Genomic DNA, 21,228 nt, shown 5'->3' on the forward strand with positions numbered 1-21,228 from the left:
TAAACCATCTTTTTGCAAACACAGAGGGCCTTCCACATGCGGATCATTACACTGTTGCAAAATTAAAGTCTGCTGCAATGTCAAATAGTTACATAACCTACAGCTCCAATAAAAGGTTTCCAGAGCACTGAACAAGACCCAAAGTGTTAAAAGCTTGAACTGGACGAGGAAAGAGGGATATTAATCTTGACAACTTTTAACTGACATTAAAAATATCCAAAAACAGCCCTGGCTGATTTTGCCAGTTGGTTGGCCATCTTCCCATGCACCGAAAGGGTACCGGTTCAATTTCCAGTCAGGGCACAATCACAGGTTGCTGGGCTCAATCCCTAGCAGGGGGTACAGGAGGCAGCTGATCGATGTTTCTCTCTCACATTTATGTTTCTTTCTATCTTCTTCCTTCCTCTATCTCTAAAAATCAATTTAAAAATCTTTTTTAAAAATACCCAAAAACAATTCACTTTGTGAATATACTAAAATCATTAGATTGTACAACTTAAAGGGAAATTTTACACATGAATTACATCTCAATAAAATAAAAATTCAACATCTGTTTTAAAAACACCAAAATAAAAGTGTTCCATATATGGAATAAGTAACTTTACAAATTACATGATTTTTTAAGAAATTGATATTATAAGCAATTAGAGAATCTCTAGATTTATATAATGCCAGCCATTTCAAATTAATTAGAACAGAGCAGAAACATCTCTTAGCCTACTCTTATCCTCAGAAAAGAATGCCTTTCCCAACCTCATTGACTGTGGGACATGAACTAGTCACTTCCTGCCCTGCGGCCTCCAGTCCTTCCTTTATAAGTGGCCTTCATTTCAACTCAACTCTTTCAACATATATGTATAGATCTAGCTAATATGAAACATGGGCTAAAAGTAGGTATTTCTTTTCTTGGCTGTTTTAAATTCATTATGTAACAAACTATATGTAGTTCAGAGTTTGTAAAGTATTTAAGCTCTTACATTATGTCTGTACTTTAGAAACAATAACAGCTTCTCAGTGGGGCTGCATTGCAAATCTGATGTTGAAGAAATTAATATGAATTAATTTACATATACTACATACATACCTTAAATTTCACATAAAACACTATGCATGAAAGTCGTTTCCCTTTGCTTAAAAATGTAACGCATTTAACTGTGTGAGGTCTTAACCAAAATAAATTTCTGAGAGCTATAGTCTCCAGTCTACCAGCAGGGGGCAGAGGAATCTGGGCTTTGAAAAAGACAACCTTCACTTTCCAGAAAATACTGTATTTACTGGGTGTGTCAAATGTATGGATGGATGTATAGCTAGACAGATATAGTGTGAGAGAGAAAAAAGATTAGATAAAGGAATAGATCAAAGATATGGAATCAAGAAATAAATAAAAATACAAAGTAGATTAGAAAAACATACATAACTAGATTTAGATATATGGATACATAGATTAGATAGATACAAAGATAAAATATCAATAAAAATAGAGATATATAGTAAAATAAAATAGATAAATATAGAAAGAACAAACAGGGAGATAAATGAATTTGAAAGATTAGTTTGAGATTAAACAGAGAGGATAGCTAGAGAGTTTACATAGTTATATTAGACATTTAAATAGATTAGACGAAAAAAAAGAAATTAATAAATAAATAGATTAAATAGATAAGATAACAATATGTCACATATAAATTTACTGCTGGTTAATGATTTGATAATCACAATTACCCTGAAGGGAAGATATTCTTATCCCTATTGTACAATTGAGAAAACAAAATCAGAGAAAAGGAAGTAAGCCCATATGGATGTGTTACATGTACTGTCATATTTAGTTCTCAGAACTATCCATGAACTATTTCATAGACAAGGAAACGGTCCCACGAGGGAAAGTGACTTGCCTAAGATCATTTGCATAGTGACAACAGAATTCTGCCTCCAAAGTCTGTGCTCTTCCCTCTGGTACCCCAATATCACCCCTTAAAGGAGAAACATACAGAGCTGTGATGGCACGTTAAACTGAAAGAGCTGGTACCTACCTGCCAATGAAGCTGAGTGATCTGACCCAGCAACAACACAAATTGCTTTAGAATTCTCTAGGCCTACAAAAAAAATAAAAATAAAATTTTTTGAAATTACATTTATAATAGAACAAACGGGGCAGAGAAGGGGCTGAGCAACACCAGCAGGGCCTGGGAGAGCCTCTTAGCCAGCGCAGGCAGGTCTGAGTCAGAGCACTGCCAAGAGGATGGCTAACGTGGTGGGGAAGCTGGTTACCTACCAGTGGGTTAAACAAGTAAGTAAATCTATTGAGGACAAAGGAGCCAGATTTCTCACTATCAGAGAGGAAAGACACACATATGAAAAGGTGGAAGGCTAGCATTGCCCATGTGATACTGGATTGTCATTGGAGAAATCAGTGTAGACTCATGGTTTCTAGTAGAGACAGATAAAGTGATACGGGTGTGCGCATGTATAAATATGCATATTTCCTAGCTCTGTCCACTAAGGGGGCCTAGAAAAATGGCATCTCATACATTTAGCTACTATCGCATGCAGGCACTAAAATACACACCCAGGCTTCCTAAAAACACACAGGCAGAACTAGAATTCAACCTGCCTTCCATCTCTAAACTCAACACTTTCCTCCCTTAATCACACTGCCTTTACTGACAAGGTATAATTCCAATCAACTCTGCTAGAGAAACTCAGTCATTCTGTAACTCTTTTTCTCTGACACTTCTGCTTAATTAACTAGGGTCTTAATAAAATGCCCCTCGACCTTAAAGTATCCTGTGGGCCCTAACCGGTTTGGCTCAGTGGATGGAGCGTTGGCCTGTGGACTGATAGGTCCGGGGTTCGATTCCGGCCGGGGGCATGTGCCTTGGTTGCGGGCACATCCCCAGTAGGGGGTGTGCAGGAGGCAGCTGATCAATGTTTCTAACTCTCTATCCCTCTCTCTTCCTCTCTGTAAAAAATCAATAAAATATATTTAAAAAAAAAAAAAAGCATCCTGTGGAATGAGAAAGGGACACGGCAGACATTTCCGCCGCATTAACTAGAGAAGAAGCGCTGGGCTCCTGGTGGCCAGGTGAGGAGAGACACCCAGGGTCCCAGCTCCAGAACTGCTGGTGGTAAAGTAAGGTGGGGGAATAAAAAATGAAGGACTTTAAGGGCAGGAAGCTGATGACCTGTTCTAATGTCGCATCAGAAAGTTCCCCCAGTTCAACTCTGAATCTAAGCTGTGCCCCAAGCAGATCTCGAACAGGCTGTTCAAATCAAATATAAGAACAGCATTTCTAATTCCTTCTAGTTACAGTTCTCTGCTAAAATAGAAAGCAGAATCTTTGGTGTGTGGGAAGGATTGTACGAACAACTCATAACAATATAATATACAGTGCTATCCACACATGAGAAAATATGACAGAGGCAAGAAGAGGGGAAGTCTTTACTTAGAAAGCTGTACCTGAGCTAGGCCTTAAAAATTATCAGGATTTTCCTGGGGGAACAGGAGGGAAAAGGCAGAGGTAAAAGTTTGCCCACAGGCACAGAAGAATGAGAAAGCAGGATGCGCCCAGGGAGCAGTAAATACCTTGGTGAGGCAGGAAAAAATGTTTGGGAAGTTTGAGTTCATGTTCTGAATGTTTTCAATGTCATGGGAAGTGGACTGCCTGTCCAGCATCCAGTGCCTCCTTCTCCCTCCCCAACTTAACCCTTCAGGTGGTTAACCTCACCCCCAGAGGAAGGGGAGAGCCTATAGGACTTGGGAAAATCTGAATGAACCCAACATCTTGTATATCGTGCCCACTATACCCTTCCCTTTTCTTTCCCCCCTTCCTACCACCTTCTAAAATCCCTCTTTGTTCTGAGCTAGAGGAGAGTAGTTAGAGGTTTCCTGTAAAGGTTTCATTACAGCCAACCATCAGTAGACTGGGTCACAAAGTAAGAGAGTGAGACAGGAAGAGGAAGAAGAAGACATGGTGCTATATAAAGGCCAACCAAGTGAGTGCAAAGCAGAGGGAAGGGAGCGGGGGAAGGAAGAGAAAAGAATGAAAATGAGTCCCAGCATGAAAGAGAGAAAAGGAGAAAGTCCTACAGACAACTGGCCAACTAAACACGGACCAACAGACCTGTGGGCAGAGCATTTACTGACTACTCCTCATGTGCCCATGTAGAGAGATTTCCCGCAGGGAACACTCCTGCCTCCCTCTCTGCATCCTCACTGGCTCCTGCTTTCCTTTGGGAGAAGGAACTGGGCAAGTCCTTCTGGGTGCTCCCCTTGGGATGTGCTGCCTGCAGAAAGGGTGCCTCCTCATGTGTTCTCAGCTGTGCTGTCAGCTTGGTGGGCCCAACTCTATGCAGCTGCTCTCGTGCCTGGTAGGTAAATTCGACCTGGGATTCAGAATTTTGAGGTTTACTATTGCTACACACTATTCCTTAACACCTAAGCCATGTCTTCCAACCTACCTTTGAATAGTTCTAGAGCTACCGTGTTGATCTCCACATACCTGACTTGCATCTACCTCTCAATGGGTTCCAAACTATGGCAGTGAAGAGAGATGCTTTTATTGGGTCCACAAAAATCCCAACAAGACTAACAGACCCACCAACAGAGAGAGTTAAGACACAGAGACCAAGAAATACCAAAAGCAAAACTCCATTCACCCATTTTCTGCATGCCTGTGGCTCTACTTCTCGACAAAGAATCAATATAGGACTCAGAAGAAATAAGGGCCTTACCTGGCACTCTGCTCGGTTCCTTTGCTGTCAAAAACAGTGGGAGGGTCTGCCCAGGGCACAACCGCCGTCCAGATGATGCCAAACCAGTTCCCCACTGGAACACGATGCCACTTGCTTCCCAATTGAACAGAAAAAAAAAAAATGCTTATTTGGATAAGACCAGATTGTTCTTTGAACTTCACTGCTATGGAAGGTTCCTAATTCATTCTCAGTTAACTCATGAATTATGGAGAAGCTTATTTCTTCAAGGGCCTTATGACTGGTCACAGGGATTACCACCAAGCCAATCAAAATCTAATGTTCAGTCTTAGCTGTTCTGGCTCAGTGGCTAGAGCATCGGTCTTCAGAATGAAGGGTCCCGGGTTCAATTCCGGTCAAGGGCACATGCCCAGGTTGCAGGCTCGATCCCCAGTAGGGGGTGTTCAGGAGGCAGCTGATCAATAATTCCCTCATCCTTGATGTTTCTATCTCTCCCTCTCCCTTCCTCTCTAAAATCCATAAAAATATTTTAATAATGTTTTCAGAAAGAGTCCTTATCTTTTAGAAATATTTACAAAATGAGTGGGGGAGGGGAGGACTTACAATTAAGTTAATCAATACATAATAGAAGCTATGCTGCTTTGTAACTGGACAGAAATGTATACATAAGGCTAGCAATTATAGAAAGTTGGTAGGAAAGGGGGGAGTAAACCCATGATAGGCAATTCTCCACCCTGTTAATTTCTAAGAGAAGCTACTGCTTATAAAAGTGTAATTACTACCATACAACTCAGCAATCACACTCCTGGGCATTTATCCCAGAGAAATGAAAATTTATGGTCACATAAAAACTTGTCCACAAATGTTTACAGCTTTATTCTTAATAGCCAAACTGTGGAAGCAACCAGATGTTCTGCAATGGGTGACTGGTTAAGCAAACTGTGGTTGTTATAGACTGAATTATGTCCCCCGAAAACTCATGTGGAAGCCCTAGCCTGCAATGTGACTGTATTTGGAAATAGGGCCTATAAGGAGGCAATAAAGGTTAAATGAGTCATAAAAGTGAGACCTTAATCTGATAGATGTGGTGTCCTGATAAGTAGAGGAGAGATACCAGTGGTGTCTCTCTGTCCGTGTGTGTATAAAGGAAAGGCCATGTGAGGACACAGAGAGAAGGCAGCCATCTGCAAGTCAGGAACAGAGGCCTCACCAGAAACCAGTTCTCACAGCACCTTGATCTTGGACTTCTCACCTCCACAGCTGTAAGAAAATACATTCCTGTTGTGTGAGCCACCCAGGCTGTGGGATTTTGTCGTGGCAGCCTGAGCTAATATGGTGGTACCTCTATACCATGGAATACTACTCCGCGATAGTATTTGGTGCTCAAAACTGGGATGAATCTCCAGGGAATTTTGTTGAGCAAAAGAAATCCAACCCGAGAAAGCTGTATACCCTATGATACCATTTATATAATATTCTTGAAGTGACAATATTATAGACATGGAAAACGGAAGAGTGGCTGTCAAGAGTTAGGACAAGAGTGGGGCAAGTAGGAAGTGAGTGTCGCTATAAAGGGTGACAAGCGGTCCTTGTGGTGATGCACCTGTTCGGCATCCTGACTGTACCCAGACATCCTGGTTGTGCTGCTGCACCAGTTACTAAAGATGTTACTACTGGGAGAAGCCGGGAAAAGAGTGCATGAGATCTATCTTATTTCTTACAACTGTGTGTGAATCTATAATTATCTCAAAAGAAAAACTTAAATGATTTTTATGTACAATCAACACTAAGCCCCAGACCACCATCAGCACAGTGCAACACCAGCCTCTTCCTCTCCTCTCCCCACTCTACAACTGGACTCACCAAACGCTTGAGCCTCAGCTGCCACAGCTGGTTAGGGCTGTCCTTCAGCCCAGGAGTGGGAGCAGAAAAATGAGCAAGGGAGAGAGAAAAGAGTCACTGCTCTTCAACCTGCCACCGTCCCTCTCGACTCATCACCCTCAACCTCACACACAATCAGCCCTACATCCATCGCCCTCTCACGGTTCAGGAGACAAGCTCATTGAAGCTTTGAAATCAATAGACATTACAATCCTACTAGTGCCATCAGAGACAAAAAAGTGGGCCTTGGAATCCTAGACTCTGACCCCAGCTCTACCTTTTACTACCTTACTCCCTGTTGAACCTTAGGCAAGCACTTTAGCCTGTTTCTTCATACATAAAAATGTAACTCACAAAACCGAACGGCTGTGAGGATTAAATGCGTATTGATTAAATCAAGAGAGCCTAGCCCCATGCCTAGAACACAATAAAGAGCTGGACGTTTATTTCCTTCCTCCCTACCTGCTAAAGGCTTTCCCACATGACTTTGGCCTTACGTCCCTCCCTTTAATCACAAGTGCGGTGGAGGAGGACATTGAGTTACTTCTTATAGTTGACTTCTTCTAAAATTCTGTTTCTCCTTATTAAACATCTATTTATTAAATAAAAGCAAAATGATCACCTGTAGCAGCTAACGCATGCCTCAGTCCAGCAGCAATACTAACAACCTCCTCTTTCAGGAGCTGTCAAAACAGAGAAAAGGATTGAGTGATCAGAATAATCCATCTCCAAACTGTTATGAAATTGATACCCAAATACAATGCAGCATGGCCCACATTATGTGTCTATTGGTTTAGAGCCCCCATTCATAAACACCCCCACATGCATCCCTAAAAGACAAAAACCTTTTTTAAATACCCTATCACAATGCCTCTCCCAGATGGAGAGACCTTCAAGTACACAATGGTTGGCAAACATTTTCTATAAAGGCCCAGACAGTAAATATTTTATTTTTTTATAAATATATTTTTATTGATTTCAGAGAGGCAGGGAGAGGGAGATAGAAACATCAATGATGAGAGAGAATCATTGATTGGCTGCCTCCTGCACGCCCCCTGCTAGGGATTAAGCCTGCAACCCAAAGGAGCTCTCTGGGATCTTTTTTTTTTTAATCCTCATCCAAGGATACTTCACCATTGATTTTCAGAGAGAGTGGAAGGGAGGGGGAGAGACAGACAGAAACATCGATGTGAGAGAGACACATTGATTGGTTGTCTGCCACACGTGCCACAACTGGGGCCAGGGGTTGAGCCTGCAACCAATGTACGCATGCCCTTGACCGGAATCAAACCTGGGACCCTCAGTCCGAGGGCCAGTGCTCCCACCCCTGAATCAAACCAGCTAGGGCGTAAATATTTTAGACCTTGCAGGCCATAGGGTTTCTGTCACACTACTCTCCTCTGCCACTGTAACATAAAAGCCATAAATAAATGGGCGTGGCTGTGTTCCAATAAAACTTTTATTTACCAAGGGTTCTAGTTTGCAGACCTTGGATCTAATCCAATCCCCATCCAACACTAGGAGCCGATGCACAACACCCCACCAGTGGCCATCCAACCCCTACCAAACACCTACTCCCAGACACATAGGCTCACCACCTCCCCAGGCACCTGTTCCATCTGTGCACTGTTCCATTTATCTCCTTAGGTGAAGCCAAACCTACCTGCTACAGCTTCTGATGATGCTTTCCAAATATGTGAAGGGATGCCCTCTCCAAGATGTCTTGTGGTGGTTTTCAAAATAGGCTCTCAGCCCTAGCTGGTTTGGCTCAGGGGTTGGAGCATTGGCCCTCAGACTGAAGGTCCCAGGTTTGATTCTGGTCAAGGGCACATGTACCTTGGTTGCAGGCTCAATCCCCGGCCCGTCGGGGCACGTGCTGCAGGCAACCAATCAACGTGTCTCTCTCACACCAATGTTTCTCTCTGTCTCTCCCCCTCCCTTCCACTCTCTCTGAAAATCAATGGAAAAATATCCTCGGGTGAGGATTAAAATAAAAAAAAGATCCCAGAGAGCTCCTTTGCCTCTCCTGCCATGAAAGGACACAGCAGGAAGACGGTTGTCTGTGAACCAGGAGGTGGGCCCTACCAGACACCCAATCTGCTGGTGCCTTGATCTTCCCAGCCTTCAGAACCATGAGAAATAGATGCTTGTTGTTTAAGCCACCCAGTCTATGGTATGTTGTTATAGCAGCCCAAACAGACTAAAGCACCATGGAAACCATGACCCAAGTAATACCCCGCAGACCAGCAATTGTAATTCAGCAGATGACAGAAACAGACCAAGCTCTCTCCCTTGAAAACAGATCTCCCACTCTGAGTCAGAGTTTCAGATAGGAGTGGAGCAGCTTAGGTGGCAAAACTCATTTTGGATCCCAGCATATTTCTCTTAAAATATTCCACAGTCCTATTATGATCACTTACACTATAAACGGCACCAAAATTTATACATCCTAAGTAAGATGCAGTGAAGAGTTCTGAACTAGGGCCAGGAGTCCTGTTCTATACTCAAGCTGTTCAATACAGTGGCCTCTAGCTACGTGTGATTAGTGAACAAGTGAAATGTGACTAGATTGAGTAGAGACACAAAAATGTACACCAGAGTTCAACTTAGTATAAAATAAAGAATACAAAATATCTCATGAATAAATGTATATATTAATGACATATAAAGTGAAATGATAATAGTGTGGATACATTGGATTAATTTAAAAGGTATTTAAATTAATTTTGCCTACATACCACAACATGAATAAAACTTGAAAACATCACGTGAAGTGAAAGAAGTCAGATATAAAAAGCCACACAATAAAAGAAAAGAAAGGCCACCTATCGTGTAATTTCATTTGTATGAAATGCCCAGAATAGGCAAATCCATAGAGGTAGATTAGTAGTTGTCAAGGGGAGGGGAGGGGAGAATAAGAAGTGACTGCTATTGGGTGCACAGTTTCTTTCCTGGTAATGAATATGTTCTAAAATTAGATCATGGTGAAGGCTGCACATCTCTGTGAAAATACTAAAAAACACTAAACCATACATTTTTAAAGGGTAAATGCTATGGTATATAAATTACATCTCAATAAAGTTGTTATTTCAAAAATTAATCTCACCCATTTCTCTTTATTTTTTTAAATGGTGCTATTAGAAATTTTTAAATTACATATATGGCTCACAATATATTTCTATTAGACAACACTGGCTTATACCATTTGCCTAATTTAGTGTCTATAGATAGGTAAGTCACTTCTATCTGGACCAATTTCTAACATAGTTCCCATGATTACTAATTTTAGAATTATAAAAAGTCATTAATGTCTTTATAAAACATATAATCTTTATTATTTTATTCCACAAAAATGTATAAAGTGTATGAGAATTAACTGAGGGTGTGTGTTTTTTTCCACTCACAACCTTCATGCCCCCAAGATAATTTTTCCCAGAAAAAACTGTTTTTCAGCTTTCAGAGACTCAGCCCGTCTGCGGAGGAATAACTGTAATACCCTGGAAATTCTTTAACAGGACACGGGCAAGGTGCATATCAGGTGATGTCCTTACCTCAATGGCCTGGGGAACCACACATTTTCCAGGCCCATGAAGAACTCCTAACTGGCCAAAGGAATTGGATCCACACGATAGAACCTGACCATTTTCTGCAAAATACAAACACTTAAGTCACAATCTAAGTAGTAAGAGAGCTGTGACCAATGGGTAAACACTGAAGGAGCCAAGGGAATGAGAGGAGTGAGGGCCTGTGCTTCGGCACATTCAAACCATTAACACAATTTTCATTATTTTAACACTTCAGACCTTTCTCCTTGCCTTTCCCATACTCACCGCTTTCTCGCGGATGAGGGGTAACCTAACCAGTTGGTGAGTTTGGGAGAAGGAAAGAACAGAACACGTGTGGCTTGGCACCTTCCTCACAGGCACTCTGGGCTGACACATAGTAAGGGTTTCTACTTTAGGGAAGGCCTAGAGTTTGGGGGATAAATTTGGATCAAAGAACCGCTTGGCCTGACAATGAACCCTGTCCTCCAAATTAGCCTTTATCAGTAAAAAGCCAATAGTTTGATCTCCACCTGTCTCTATACCTATTTCACAATTGGTTCCAAATATGAAAGGAAACAGAGTGTTATCTATGACTCCCTAAAACCAAAACACAGGCCCATAATGAGCACTTCATAAATGATAGCTATTATTTAGATTCTAGTAATTACCACCATAGTCAACACACGGTACAGAACCCCTCCATAGAAGAGAGATGGAGACACCATAGCAGGGCTGTAATGACGGGACAAGAGTTCACAGAGAGACAAGAGAGGGGCTGTTCCAGGCAGAGAACAACATGTACCACTCGGTATTATGAGAAAGAAAAGTAAAGGGAGTGAGGAGAATAAGAGCCAAGGCAACAACAGGAGTAGGTGGGGAACAATAATTAAAGGCCTGTGCTAAAAAGCTTGGGATGTGAGCTATGCATGTGAGAATCCACAGGGGTCTGAGGCAGGGCTGGGGTTGGTGGGGTTACATGGTCAGAAGATGCTGTTGCCAGAGGACTGTGACAAAGAGGGACTTTAGTCAGAAATTATAGATGGTCCTTTGAATCCTAATGGCCAGCTAGATGGGGCAAAAATACTTCCAGGGAGAAGTCAGCTGATAAAGTATTTATTGTCTACTGATTCCCAAGAGCATTACAGTGGTCTCTCAGTATTTGCAGGGGATCGGTTCCAGGACCCCTTGCAGATACCAAAATCTGAGGATACTCAAGTCCCTTATATAAAATAGCATGGGACAATGCATACAGTTGGCCCTTTGCATTCTTGAATTCCTAATCATTGACTGAAAACACTGTACAGTGGGCCCTTGACTTACGAGTTTAATTCGTTCTGTGACGGAGCTCGTAACTCAAATTACTCATATGTCAAATCTTAAAGTGAACGAGTGAGACATGTGATGCTGGGCTGATGTTGTGGCGTTCACTGTGACGTTCACTGCACCAACTAGCAGTGGGGTATCTGAAGCTGGCTCATAACCCAAATTTTAGCTCGCAACTCAAAGCAAAAAATTGGCTGAGAGACAGCTCGTATCTCGAAAAATTCGTTAGTCGGGACACTCGTAAGTCAAGGCCCCACTGTATATACTACATAAATGATAACTATTATTTAGATTCTAATAATTACTACCATAATCAACACACAGTACAGAACCCCTCCATATAAGAGAGATGGAGACACCCTAGCAGGGCTGTAATGATGGGACAAGCGTTCACCAGAGAGACAAGAGAGGGGCTGTTCCAGGCAGAGAACAACATGTACCATTTGGTATTCGGTTTTTGATCAGCAGTTGGTTGAATCCACAGATGTGAAACCTGCGGATACAGAGGACCAACTGTATTCTATTAACTCTTAGCCCCTATCCCTCTACATCCTATTCTGCTATCTGGCTTCACAGAAACAGAACAGTTCTGCCCAATTATATTCATATTTTGCAAGGGGAAAGCTACCATCACTGTTGTGGCAACTACAACCTTCCCCTGTGAGTAACCGCAGCTGGCACTCCTGTCCACCTAGCCAGCCATGCAGCTATCATGAACTTCTGGGACAGGAAGTGGCCACCAAAGGTGATCTAGTTCATTCCCCAGTCTCTGGCAAAGGTTTACCAGCTCAGCCCTAGCCGGTTTGGCTTAGTGGATAGAGCATCAGCATGCGGACTGAAGGGTCCCGGGTTCGATTCCGGTCAAGGGCACATGCCTGGGTTGCAGACTTGATCCCCAGGAGGGGGGTGCAGGAGGCAGCCAATCAATGATTCTCTCTCATCACTAATGTTTCTCTCCCTCTCTTTTCCTCTCTGAAATCAATAAAAATATATATATATATATTTTAAAGTTTTCCTGCCCAAAGTTTCACTGTTTAAACTCTCCTTGCAGAAGCCACCTCATAACTTTCTTTGACAACCATAGAGAGCATTTGTGTGTATGTTTTAAACCCAAAGAGGCTTTCATTTAATCAGCATCACCACCATTGTGCTCTTCTCACTCAAAGCCTTTGTGGTGACAAAGATTCCCCTAGCAGTGAACTCACCTGTGAGAATAATGGTGAAGTCCCAGCCACAGGCCACCTGTTGAATGGGACAGCCAATGAGGGATTTGCAGGGTGTAAAATACAGGACATCCTCTGCGTGACCAAGCCCCAACTGCCCGTCTTTGTTCAGGCCACAAACAAAAAGGCTTCCTCCATCTGTAAAATACAAAGGCTTTGGTGATAGTGTGCACAGGGGAAATTACAACTGCCAAAGATCTTTTCCCACCCACATTAATAAGCCATGTATGTTAATGTGCATTGAACCAAATGGCACTAGGCCAAGGGACTCAAATCTAGTATCTAAATGGAAACTCCAAGTGCTAGAGTAGTGGCCAGCTAATCACCAAATTGAGCACCTGCTGTAACAATAAAGCCAAATCTATTCTGCACTTGGACAGTACCAAGTATTGTTCTAAGAGGTTTCTGTGTGGGGCCAACTTATCCTTTAAGCACAGGGCCTAGGGCCCACAATACCTTTAGAGGCCCACAAAAAAATGTTTTAATTTTAAATTCTTTTAAAATCAGAAAAACCGCAGCTGGTGTGGCTCAATGGTTGAGGAATGGCCTATGAACCAGGAGATCAGAGTTTGATTCCCAGTCAGGGCACATACCTAGGTTGCAGGCTTGATCCCCAGTGGGGGCCATGCAAGAGGCAGCTAATCAATGATTCTCTCTCACCATTGATGTTTCTCTCTCTCCCTCTCCCTTCCTCTCTGAAATCACTAAAAATATACTTTAAAAAAATAAAATCAGAAAAATAAATGTAATAATAATGAATATATAATACTAAAACTAGCCTGGATTATATTAATCTTTACATCAATACAGCTGTAAAATGTAATTTTTAATATTTCTTCGTGGGTCCAAAAGTGCCAAGGACCATAACATGCAGCCGTTAATTCAGTGGTTCTTTTTATCCACCATTAGTGTCCCCATGGAATAAAAAAGAAACTGACAGAGAGGAATTAAGTAATTTGTCTAAGGCCATACAGATAATAAATAACAGAACCAGGACTTGAACCCAGAGTTTGCGTTCTTCACCAGGATGCACTATGCCCTCTTTCACAATGTTGTAGCACTTGTAGTACTTGTTAAGTTCCATCCTAGTTATTGCAAGGGAAATAAAGGAAAATACAAAGTTCTTGCTCTCAAGGAATACACAAGCTAATTGCAGACTCCTAGCTCATATGCGAAAGTTAAGTAGCAATCTATGGTATAAAATGTGACATAGTCTGCAACTCTGCCACTAATACGTCTTATAATCTTAAGCAATCAGTTTTCTTCTTTGAGCCTCATTTGTGTAATGAGATAGAAAGAGGGGGAGGGAGGTGGGAGTTTCAGGAGAGCCCAAATCTCTGAAGTTCTTTCAGCTCTGACAATCTAGGATTCTCAGATAACTTGGCTCTTTTACAAAAATGTTTTCCTCTGCAAAATACAAAAGGCTGGAAAATGGTAATATAACATCCTAGGGGGAAATGTCTAAATAAGAAAACAAGGGGCTATGTACTCTTGAAAGAAAGTTACCTGTGACAACAGCAGAGTGGCCCCCTCCTCCCACGATCCTCCTGACACACACAGGTTTACAGAAGTCATTCAGTTGTTGGGGCAAAAACACGTCTTCCTTATGGCCAAGGCCAAGTTGCCCATAGCTATTTGCACCCTAGAAATAACATAAACCAAGGATGAAAAAAGTATGGAAACCCCTTTATTTACCGCTCTACCTTTCTCACCCCGACAACATCTCAGAGTCTATATACAAATGAGATTTCATAAGCTCATTCTTAAGAGGCTATTATATGCAACCCACACTTAGAAGGCAGCTCCATCCCCAGAACACTATGCTTGCCAGGTGGGAGGAACCCTTAGCATCCCCAGCTTAACCAATGATACTCCTCACCTTCCCCTTCCAATGCCCCAGCTCCCCTATGTTGCTTTTGAGGACAACATGGGAGTTCCTTCTGATACAATCGAATTACCTGGGATGGCTAAGAAAAAAAATAATGAAGGGAAATAGAAACGAAGTGCCAGGACTAGTTCTTGTCCCTTCTCCCCATGTCCCACAGGGAAAACCAGTAACGACTCTCTGTAATCAAAGTTAGCTATGAGTTTTGTGCCCTCAAGCAGGGCATGTCATTGTTATTTCATCTGTACCGGTTAATAAAGGCGGATTTTGTAATCAAAGAAAACACGACAATTTCAAGAGAAACATCAAAAGTGCTTTATTCAAAGTCATGTCCATCGCTAGCTACACATTTCCCCCAATTTTCAGGTAATTTGTTGATACCGTCCCAATAGAACTTTTCTTGTTTTGAGGCAAACTATGCAGAGACCCAATTTTCCACTTCTTCCTATGTTTTGAAGTGCTGCTAGAAAGTGCGTGTGCCATCGAGCGGAACAAGAGGTAATCTGAAGGAGCAAGGTCTGGTAAATACGGTGGGTGGGTTAATACTTCCCAGGCAAGATCTTTTAACATGTCTTTAACTGGTTTTGAAGTATGTGATGGTGCGTCATTATGAAGCAAAATTACTTTGCCGTGTCTTCTGGAACATTCTGGTCGTTTCACGATCAAAGCATGGTTCAACTTGATTATTTGTTGTCAGTAGCGATCAGTATTAAGGGTTTTACCTGGTTTTAGAAGCTCATAATACACCACACCTTCCTGATCCCACCAAACACAGAGCATTGTCTTCTTTCTGAAGCGATTTGGCCTTGCAGTCGATGTTGATGGTTGACCTGGATCAAGCCATGATTTTGTGCATTTGGGACTCTCAAAATAAATCCACTTTTCATCGCCAGTCACAATTCAATGCAAAAAAGACTCTTTCGTGCCATTGAAGCACCATTTTACTGATGGCTTTTGGTTTTCCATTTGTCTTCCGTTCAGTTGATATGGCATCCATTTTCCTTCCCTTAAAATTTTTCCCATTGCTTGTAAATTGTTTGCTGAGCAACGTTTACTCTTTTTGCAAGTTGTTTTTGAGTTTGACATGCTTCTTCATCCAATAATGCTTGTAATTGTTGGTCTTCAAACTTTTTCGGTTGACCTGGATATTCTTTGTCTTTCACATTGAAATCATCACTTTTAAAGCATTTAAACCAGCGTTCACAAGTATCTTGAGATGGAGCATGTTCACCATAAGCTTCCCGAAGTATTCAGCAGCACTTTTCTTCAAAATAACTAATGAATTAAAACTTCCTGCAAATGCTTTTTTGGCACGGAATTCGACATTTTTAAGCGTAAAAATATGTATGATGTTAACACCTTCAGAAAATTTGACATATGAAATTTTGAAGCTTGCTGTCAATACAACAAAATAGCATATATATCAAATCACATATATATCAACACATGTGTGACTCCATCTATTGAAAAAAATCCACATTATTAACTGGTACACCTAGTATGTGAAAGAGGGTGGCAATGATCTCTAAGGGCCTTTCCTAGTACTATGCTTTGTGACTCTGAGATTCACATGGTGAGATCCCTGTAAGGGGACAATATGTCTATCATTATTATACAGTAAAGGTCCACAATCCCTAATCTGAAACCCTTGCAGCCAGATACGTTTCAGATCAGAATTTTACGGACTGTAGAAAAGTAATACATACATCATATAGACTTCTGCAAGGTACAGGAGCAGCACCCCTTAAACAACAGTATTATTTCTGCAGTAAATGGTACACATACTCAGAGTAAGTAGACAAAGACTATAAACAGCCTATGTCAGGTCAGTTTGGGGTGTTCAGAGCTTTTTGTTTTTGAAATTGAAGAGAATGGATTGTGGACCTGCTGAGAGAATCTAATTAAGATTTCAGGAATCCTTATAATTTCTCCAGGTATCTGCTTCTGGCTAGTATTTCCTAGAGATGAGTAATAAAATCTTTAAATGTGTTTGTTTTTAAAATGCCTGAATGAGCAAAAGTGATTTAAAACAACAAGCTGGTTTGGCTCAGTGGATAGAATGTCGGCCTGCAGACTGGAGAGTACCGGGTTCCATTCTGGTCAAGGGCACATGCCGGGGTTGCGGGCACATCCCCAGTAGGGGGTATGCAGGAGGCAGCCCATTGATGGTTCTCTCATCATTGATGTTTCTATCTCTCTCTCCCTCTCCCTTCCTCTCTGAAATCAGTAAAAATCTATTTTAAAAAAATGAAACTACAAAAAATACATACATACCTAAAAACAAACTCCTGCCCCATGTCATCCTGGGGTGCAAGGACTCCATGCTGGAAAAGCAAGCCATGGCAGGGACACAGGTCCCAGAGGCCATCAGGGGCAATATTAGCTACCGATTACTGAGTGCTTTTCCCTGTGCTGGGCAATCACCTTTAACTCTCATAACAGAGGAGATGGGCATTGTCGTTCTCATTGTACAGATGAAAAAACTAAGGCTCAGAGAGGTTAAGAAATTTCCCATAGTCACATAACTGGGTAGGCAACTTTGTCTCTAAGAATAAAGAAAAAATAAATAAATAAATTATATATATATATATATATATATATATATATATATATATATCTCCTATATAATAAAAGCCTAATATGCAAATTGACCAAAGGGCGGAAAGACCGGTTGCCATGATGCGCACTGCCCCCTGGTGGTCAGTGTGCTCCCACAGGGGGAGCACCGCTCACCCAGAAGCTGGGCTCACAGCTGACAAGTGCAGCGGCAGTGGCAGGAGCCTCTCCTGCCTCCAAGGCAGCGGCAGCCCTAAGGAGCAGTGAGCCGAGTGGTAAGGAGCAGCGAGCAGGTGGGCAGTAAGGAGCAAGGGGTCCCGAACTGCGAGAGGGCACAGGCTGGGCTGAGGGGACCCCCCCTTCCCCACCCCTCTCCAGTGCACAAAGTTCGTGCACCGGGCCTCTAATTAATATATATATATATATATAAATAATATATATATAAATATATATATAAATATATAAATATATATAAATATATATAAATAAATATTTATATATATAAATATTTATATATATAATAAATATATATATATATATATATATATATATATAAATAAATAAGTATAATGACCCCGCTCAGAGCTTACCTGGCAAGAGGCTGACTGTATGACCCTATCTAACATAGTATCCCCATCACTTTTTCTTTCTTTCTTTTTCTTCACAGCACTGCCTGACATAACATTATATATGTTTATGTGTTTACTGTCTACCACCTAAAAAGTAAACTCCATGAAGGTAGGAACTTTATTTTGCTCACTGCTGTTTCCCCTGCATCTGAATCTATGCCGGCCCAGAAAAGGTGTGCATATATGTTATAGTGAATGAATATAAGACCCTATGAGTCCCTACCTAGGAAAGATCAAATGCTTGCACAGGGTGACGTGGAGGGTGTATGCGCAGGATTTCTCCATTAGCCCTGAGTTCTCGTGGCTGTCCAATGACCCAGGTTACAGGCTGCTGAACAGAAAGTCAGACACTGGCATTATGGAATTCAAATTACGATACCAAATTTTTGTAATGCAACAGGAGGCCCTAAATCCATGATAAAGCAAAGCAAAATGAAATTTTAATACAACCTATTACAGCTCTATTTGCCTCCAGGCAACACACACCACACACACACACACACACACACACACACACACACACACACACACACAACTCCAAGGAGGTAAACAGTCCCTGGGATGGCTAAGAAAAGAAATAATAAGACACTGACTTGTGTTCCCCTAAAATTCATTTGTTGAAGCCCTAACCGCCAGGAGCTCAGAATGGAACTAGACTTGGAGACAGGGCTTTTCAAAGACAATGAAGGTTAAATGAGGTCATAACCATGTGGCCCGACACCAGAACGTATGACTGGTGTTCTTATAAGAAGAAACACTGGGATGCTCTTGCACAGAGAAAAATCCCTCTGAGGACACTGCAAGAAGGCTGCCGTCGCTAAGCAAGAGACAGGCCTCACAAGAACATAAACCTGTTCACACCTTGATCTTAGACTTCTGACCTCCAGAACGGTGAGAAAATAAATGTCCATGGTTTCAGCCCCCCAATCGGTGGCATTTTGTTATGGCAGCCTTAGCAAACTAATACACAGGTAACGCAGCTGGAAGAACACCCCATCAGGTCTCCAAGCACAGCGGTGGGTTAGGTGCAACAGCCTTTTTGTTTCCGCACAGACAAGGCCACAGCGGAAAGGCCTTTTCTGTCAGATTTTCCTCTGTCCACACAGACCCCCGTCTCTGGCCTGGGAAAAGCCAGAGACACCACCCACCCCAGGCACACATTCAATCCCCAACTCCACCACCAGGTCAAGTATCACCTCAAAGATACTCAGACGGCCAGACTGCTCAGGCCACGCCACACTCCCCCTTCTGCGAGTCTGCAGCTGACATTCAACAAGTGTTCCTTGTACTGATAATCACCGTTTTTTAAATTAGCGAACATATACTGGTTTTCACAGCAATATAGGTATCTCCCCACCCACACCCACACCCACCCCCCACCCCAAGCGTTAAGTCTTTCACTCGTGTTTTTCCCCAAAAGACCAGCCCAGGGGTCACATACAACAGGTATTAGTCAACAGATATTTACTGAGCCCCTTGCCATGTGCCAGGCACCGTGAACAAGACAGGCTCAGCACCCACCGTGCTGATGCTGACGTTCTAGCCAGGGAGACTGACATCCACAGATGACACCCGGCATTAACACCGGGATACACGTTATGAGAAACTAAGACACCGCGTCTGCTGGCTCCCGGGCATCCGGCGGAGGACCTGCCACGCACGCCTCTCCCCCAGCCAGGACATAAACGGGACCCTGCCTCTCCGGGCGCCAGTCAAACCCGTACCGCGCAGACCCCGCGCCCCGACACGGGCAGGCGCCCGCCACAGCAGAACGGCGGCGATGGTGCAGGGTCTCTGCCTTTGTGCGCCGCCACACTCCACAGGCCGCACTGGGAAGGAGGCTCCCGCCAGGCTGGGGCGGGGCTGGGGAACGGCCCTGTCCTCCGGGCCAGGCAGGGTGCGGGGCCCCGGTGACCCACAGGGTCCGAGACGGGCGATCCTCTCTCTTCGGGGCCATCCACGCCGTCTGTCCCGGAGCTCAGGCAGAACCAGACGCTCTGCCCTGGGGGCAGGTCCTTCCCACTGAGCCGCAGCCCCTCCGGCCCGACCCCACCGGCCAGCAGGCCCCCTCAGCCACCCCGCGAAGACCCTTCCCTCCGCCCTCTCCTCCTCCGCCCCCGGCCCAGGATCCTCCAACCGAGGCAGCGCCGGGCTCGAATCTCCGCCACCCAGCCCCGGACCGCCCACGCGGAGGCCGGGAGCTCCCCGCCTCCGCGCGCCCCTCAGTCCCAGCCGCCCCGGCGCGGGGGCGGAGTCACGCACCCAGGCGAAGAGCGCGGCGGGCGCCGAGGTAGCATCCGAGGAGGGGGGCTCGAGCTCCATGCGGGGCCGCTCTACCGACGCTTCCGGGCGGGGCCTGCGCGGGGGACGGAGCGGGGCCGGAGCGGGGGCGGGGCCGGAGCGGGGGCGGGGCCGGAGCGGGGGCGGGGCGGGGGCGGGGCCAGAGCGGGCGGGGCCTGCGCGGGGGACGGGGGCGGGGCCGCCGGGCTGCACCTTGCGGCGGAGAATCAGGAGCAGGCGAGAGCCTAACAACAGCCTCGCAAGCTGCCTCCCAGTGGCCCGGCCGCGCGCTCTGAGCGTCTCCGCCCTCGGCCTCCAGTTTTGCAGGGTCTCTCTTTGCCTTTACATATATATATAACATATATAAAATATATTTTCTTTTTTATTGATTTCAGAGAGGAGGGGAGAGAGAGAAACGCCAATGATGGGAATCATTGATCGGCTGCCTCCTGCACGCCCCCTACTGGGGATCCAGCCCACAACCCGGGCATGTGCCCTTGACCGGAATGGAACCTGCCACCCTTCAGTCCGAAGACCGATGCTCTAGCCACTGAGCAAAACCAGCCAAGCCTTTGCCTTTATTTTTAGTAATAATTCTGTAGATTGCACCACACTGCTTCACATTTTTATCCCCTTGGAGTCCCACGACAGCCCAGAGGGACTAACATGGTATCACCATTTGATGGGGAAGGAAGTGAGCCTGGGAAGCGGTGGGAAGAGTCCTGCCTCAGGGTCTTAGGGGGAACTCGTTGGGCCTGCTCTGGGGCGCATTTGCAAAATTTAAGGGAGGGTAGATGAGGGTAGTGTCTTATATCGCTGGGCTGGTGTCGACCTCAGTGCCTGGTAGGTATAGGGAACTTACAATGAGGAGCCTGGTTTGGGGACTCCTGCTGGGGCAGCCTTCTGACTCTCAGTGCTCTGTGCATGGTCCTGCCCTGATTCTGATCAACAATACTGGGTAATTTTCGTCCAACAAAGATTTTCACATAAAATGGCTTTTATCAGACATCCTCATACACTTTTGGTGGAAGCTAAATAAGCACAAATTTCCTGAAGGAAATCTGGCAATGCATATTAGGAATATGAAGATAGATATTTACCCAGTAATTCCACATCTGATAATTTATCACAAGAAAATAATCAGAGCTGTGCACAAAGACTTAAACTGCAAGTTATGCCCTAGCCAGTTTGGCTCA

The 21,228-nt window shown here is 43.8% G+C and overlaps 1 protein-coding gene across 1 annotated transcript in view; it reads right to left on the reverse strand.

Annotated features, from left to right (window-relative positions):
* SERGEF (secretion regulating guanine nucleotide exchange factor) overlaps positions 1-20,123 on the reverse strand; it is a 194,197-nt gene extending 174,074 nt beyond the window's left edge. The window contains 7 exon segments of the mRNA XM_059709066.1: positions 2,031-2,093; positions 4,732-4,845; positions 7,214-7,274; positions 10,143-10,237; positions 12,665-12,820; positions 14,189-14,324; positions 20,015-20,123. Coding sequence (XP_059565049.1) covers positions 2,031-2,093; positions 4,732-4,845; positions 7,214-7,274; positions 10,143-10,237; positions 12,665-12,820; positions 14,189-14,324; positions 20,015-20,074 — 685 coding nt within the window. The 5' untranslated portion in view covers positions 20,075-20,123.
* Positions 20,124-21,228: the final 1,105 nt, after the last annotated feature.

Source organism: Myotis daubentonii, chromosome 9 (genome assembly GCF_963259705.1).
Source record: "Myotis daubentonii chromosome 9, mMyoDau2.1, whole genome shotgun sequence".
NCBI lineage: Eukaryota > Metazoa > Chordata > Mammalia > Chiroptera > Vespertilionidae > Myotis > Myotis daubentonii.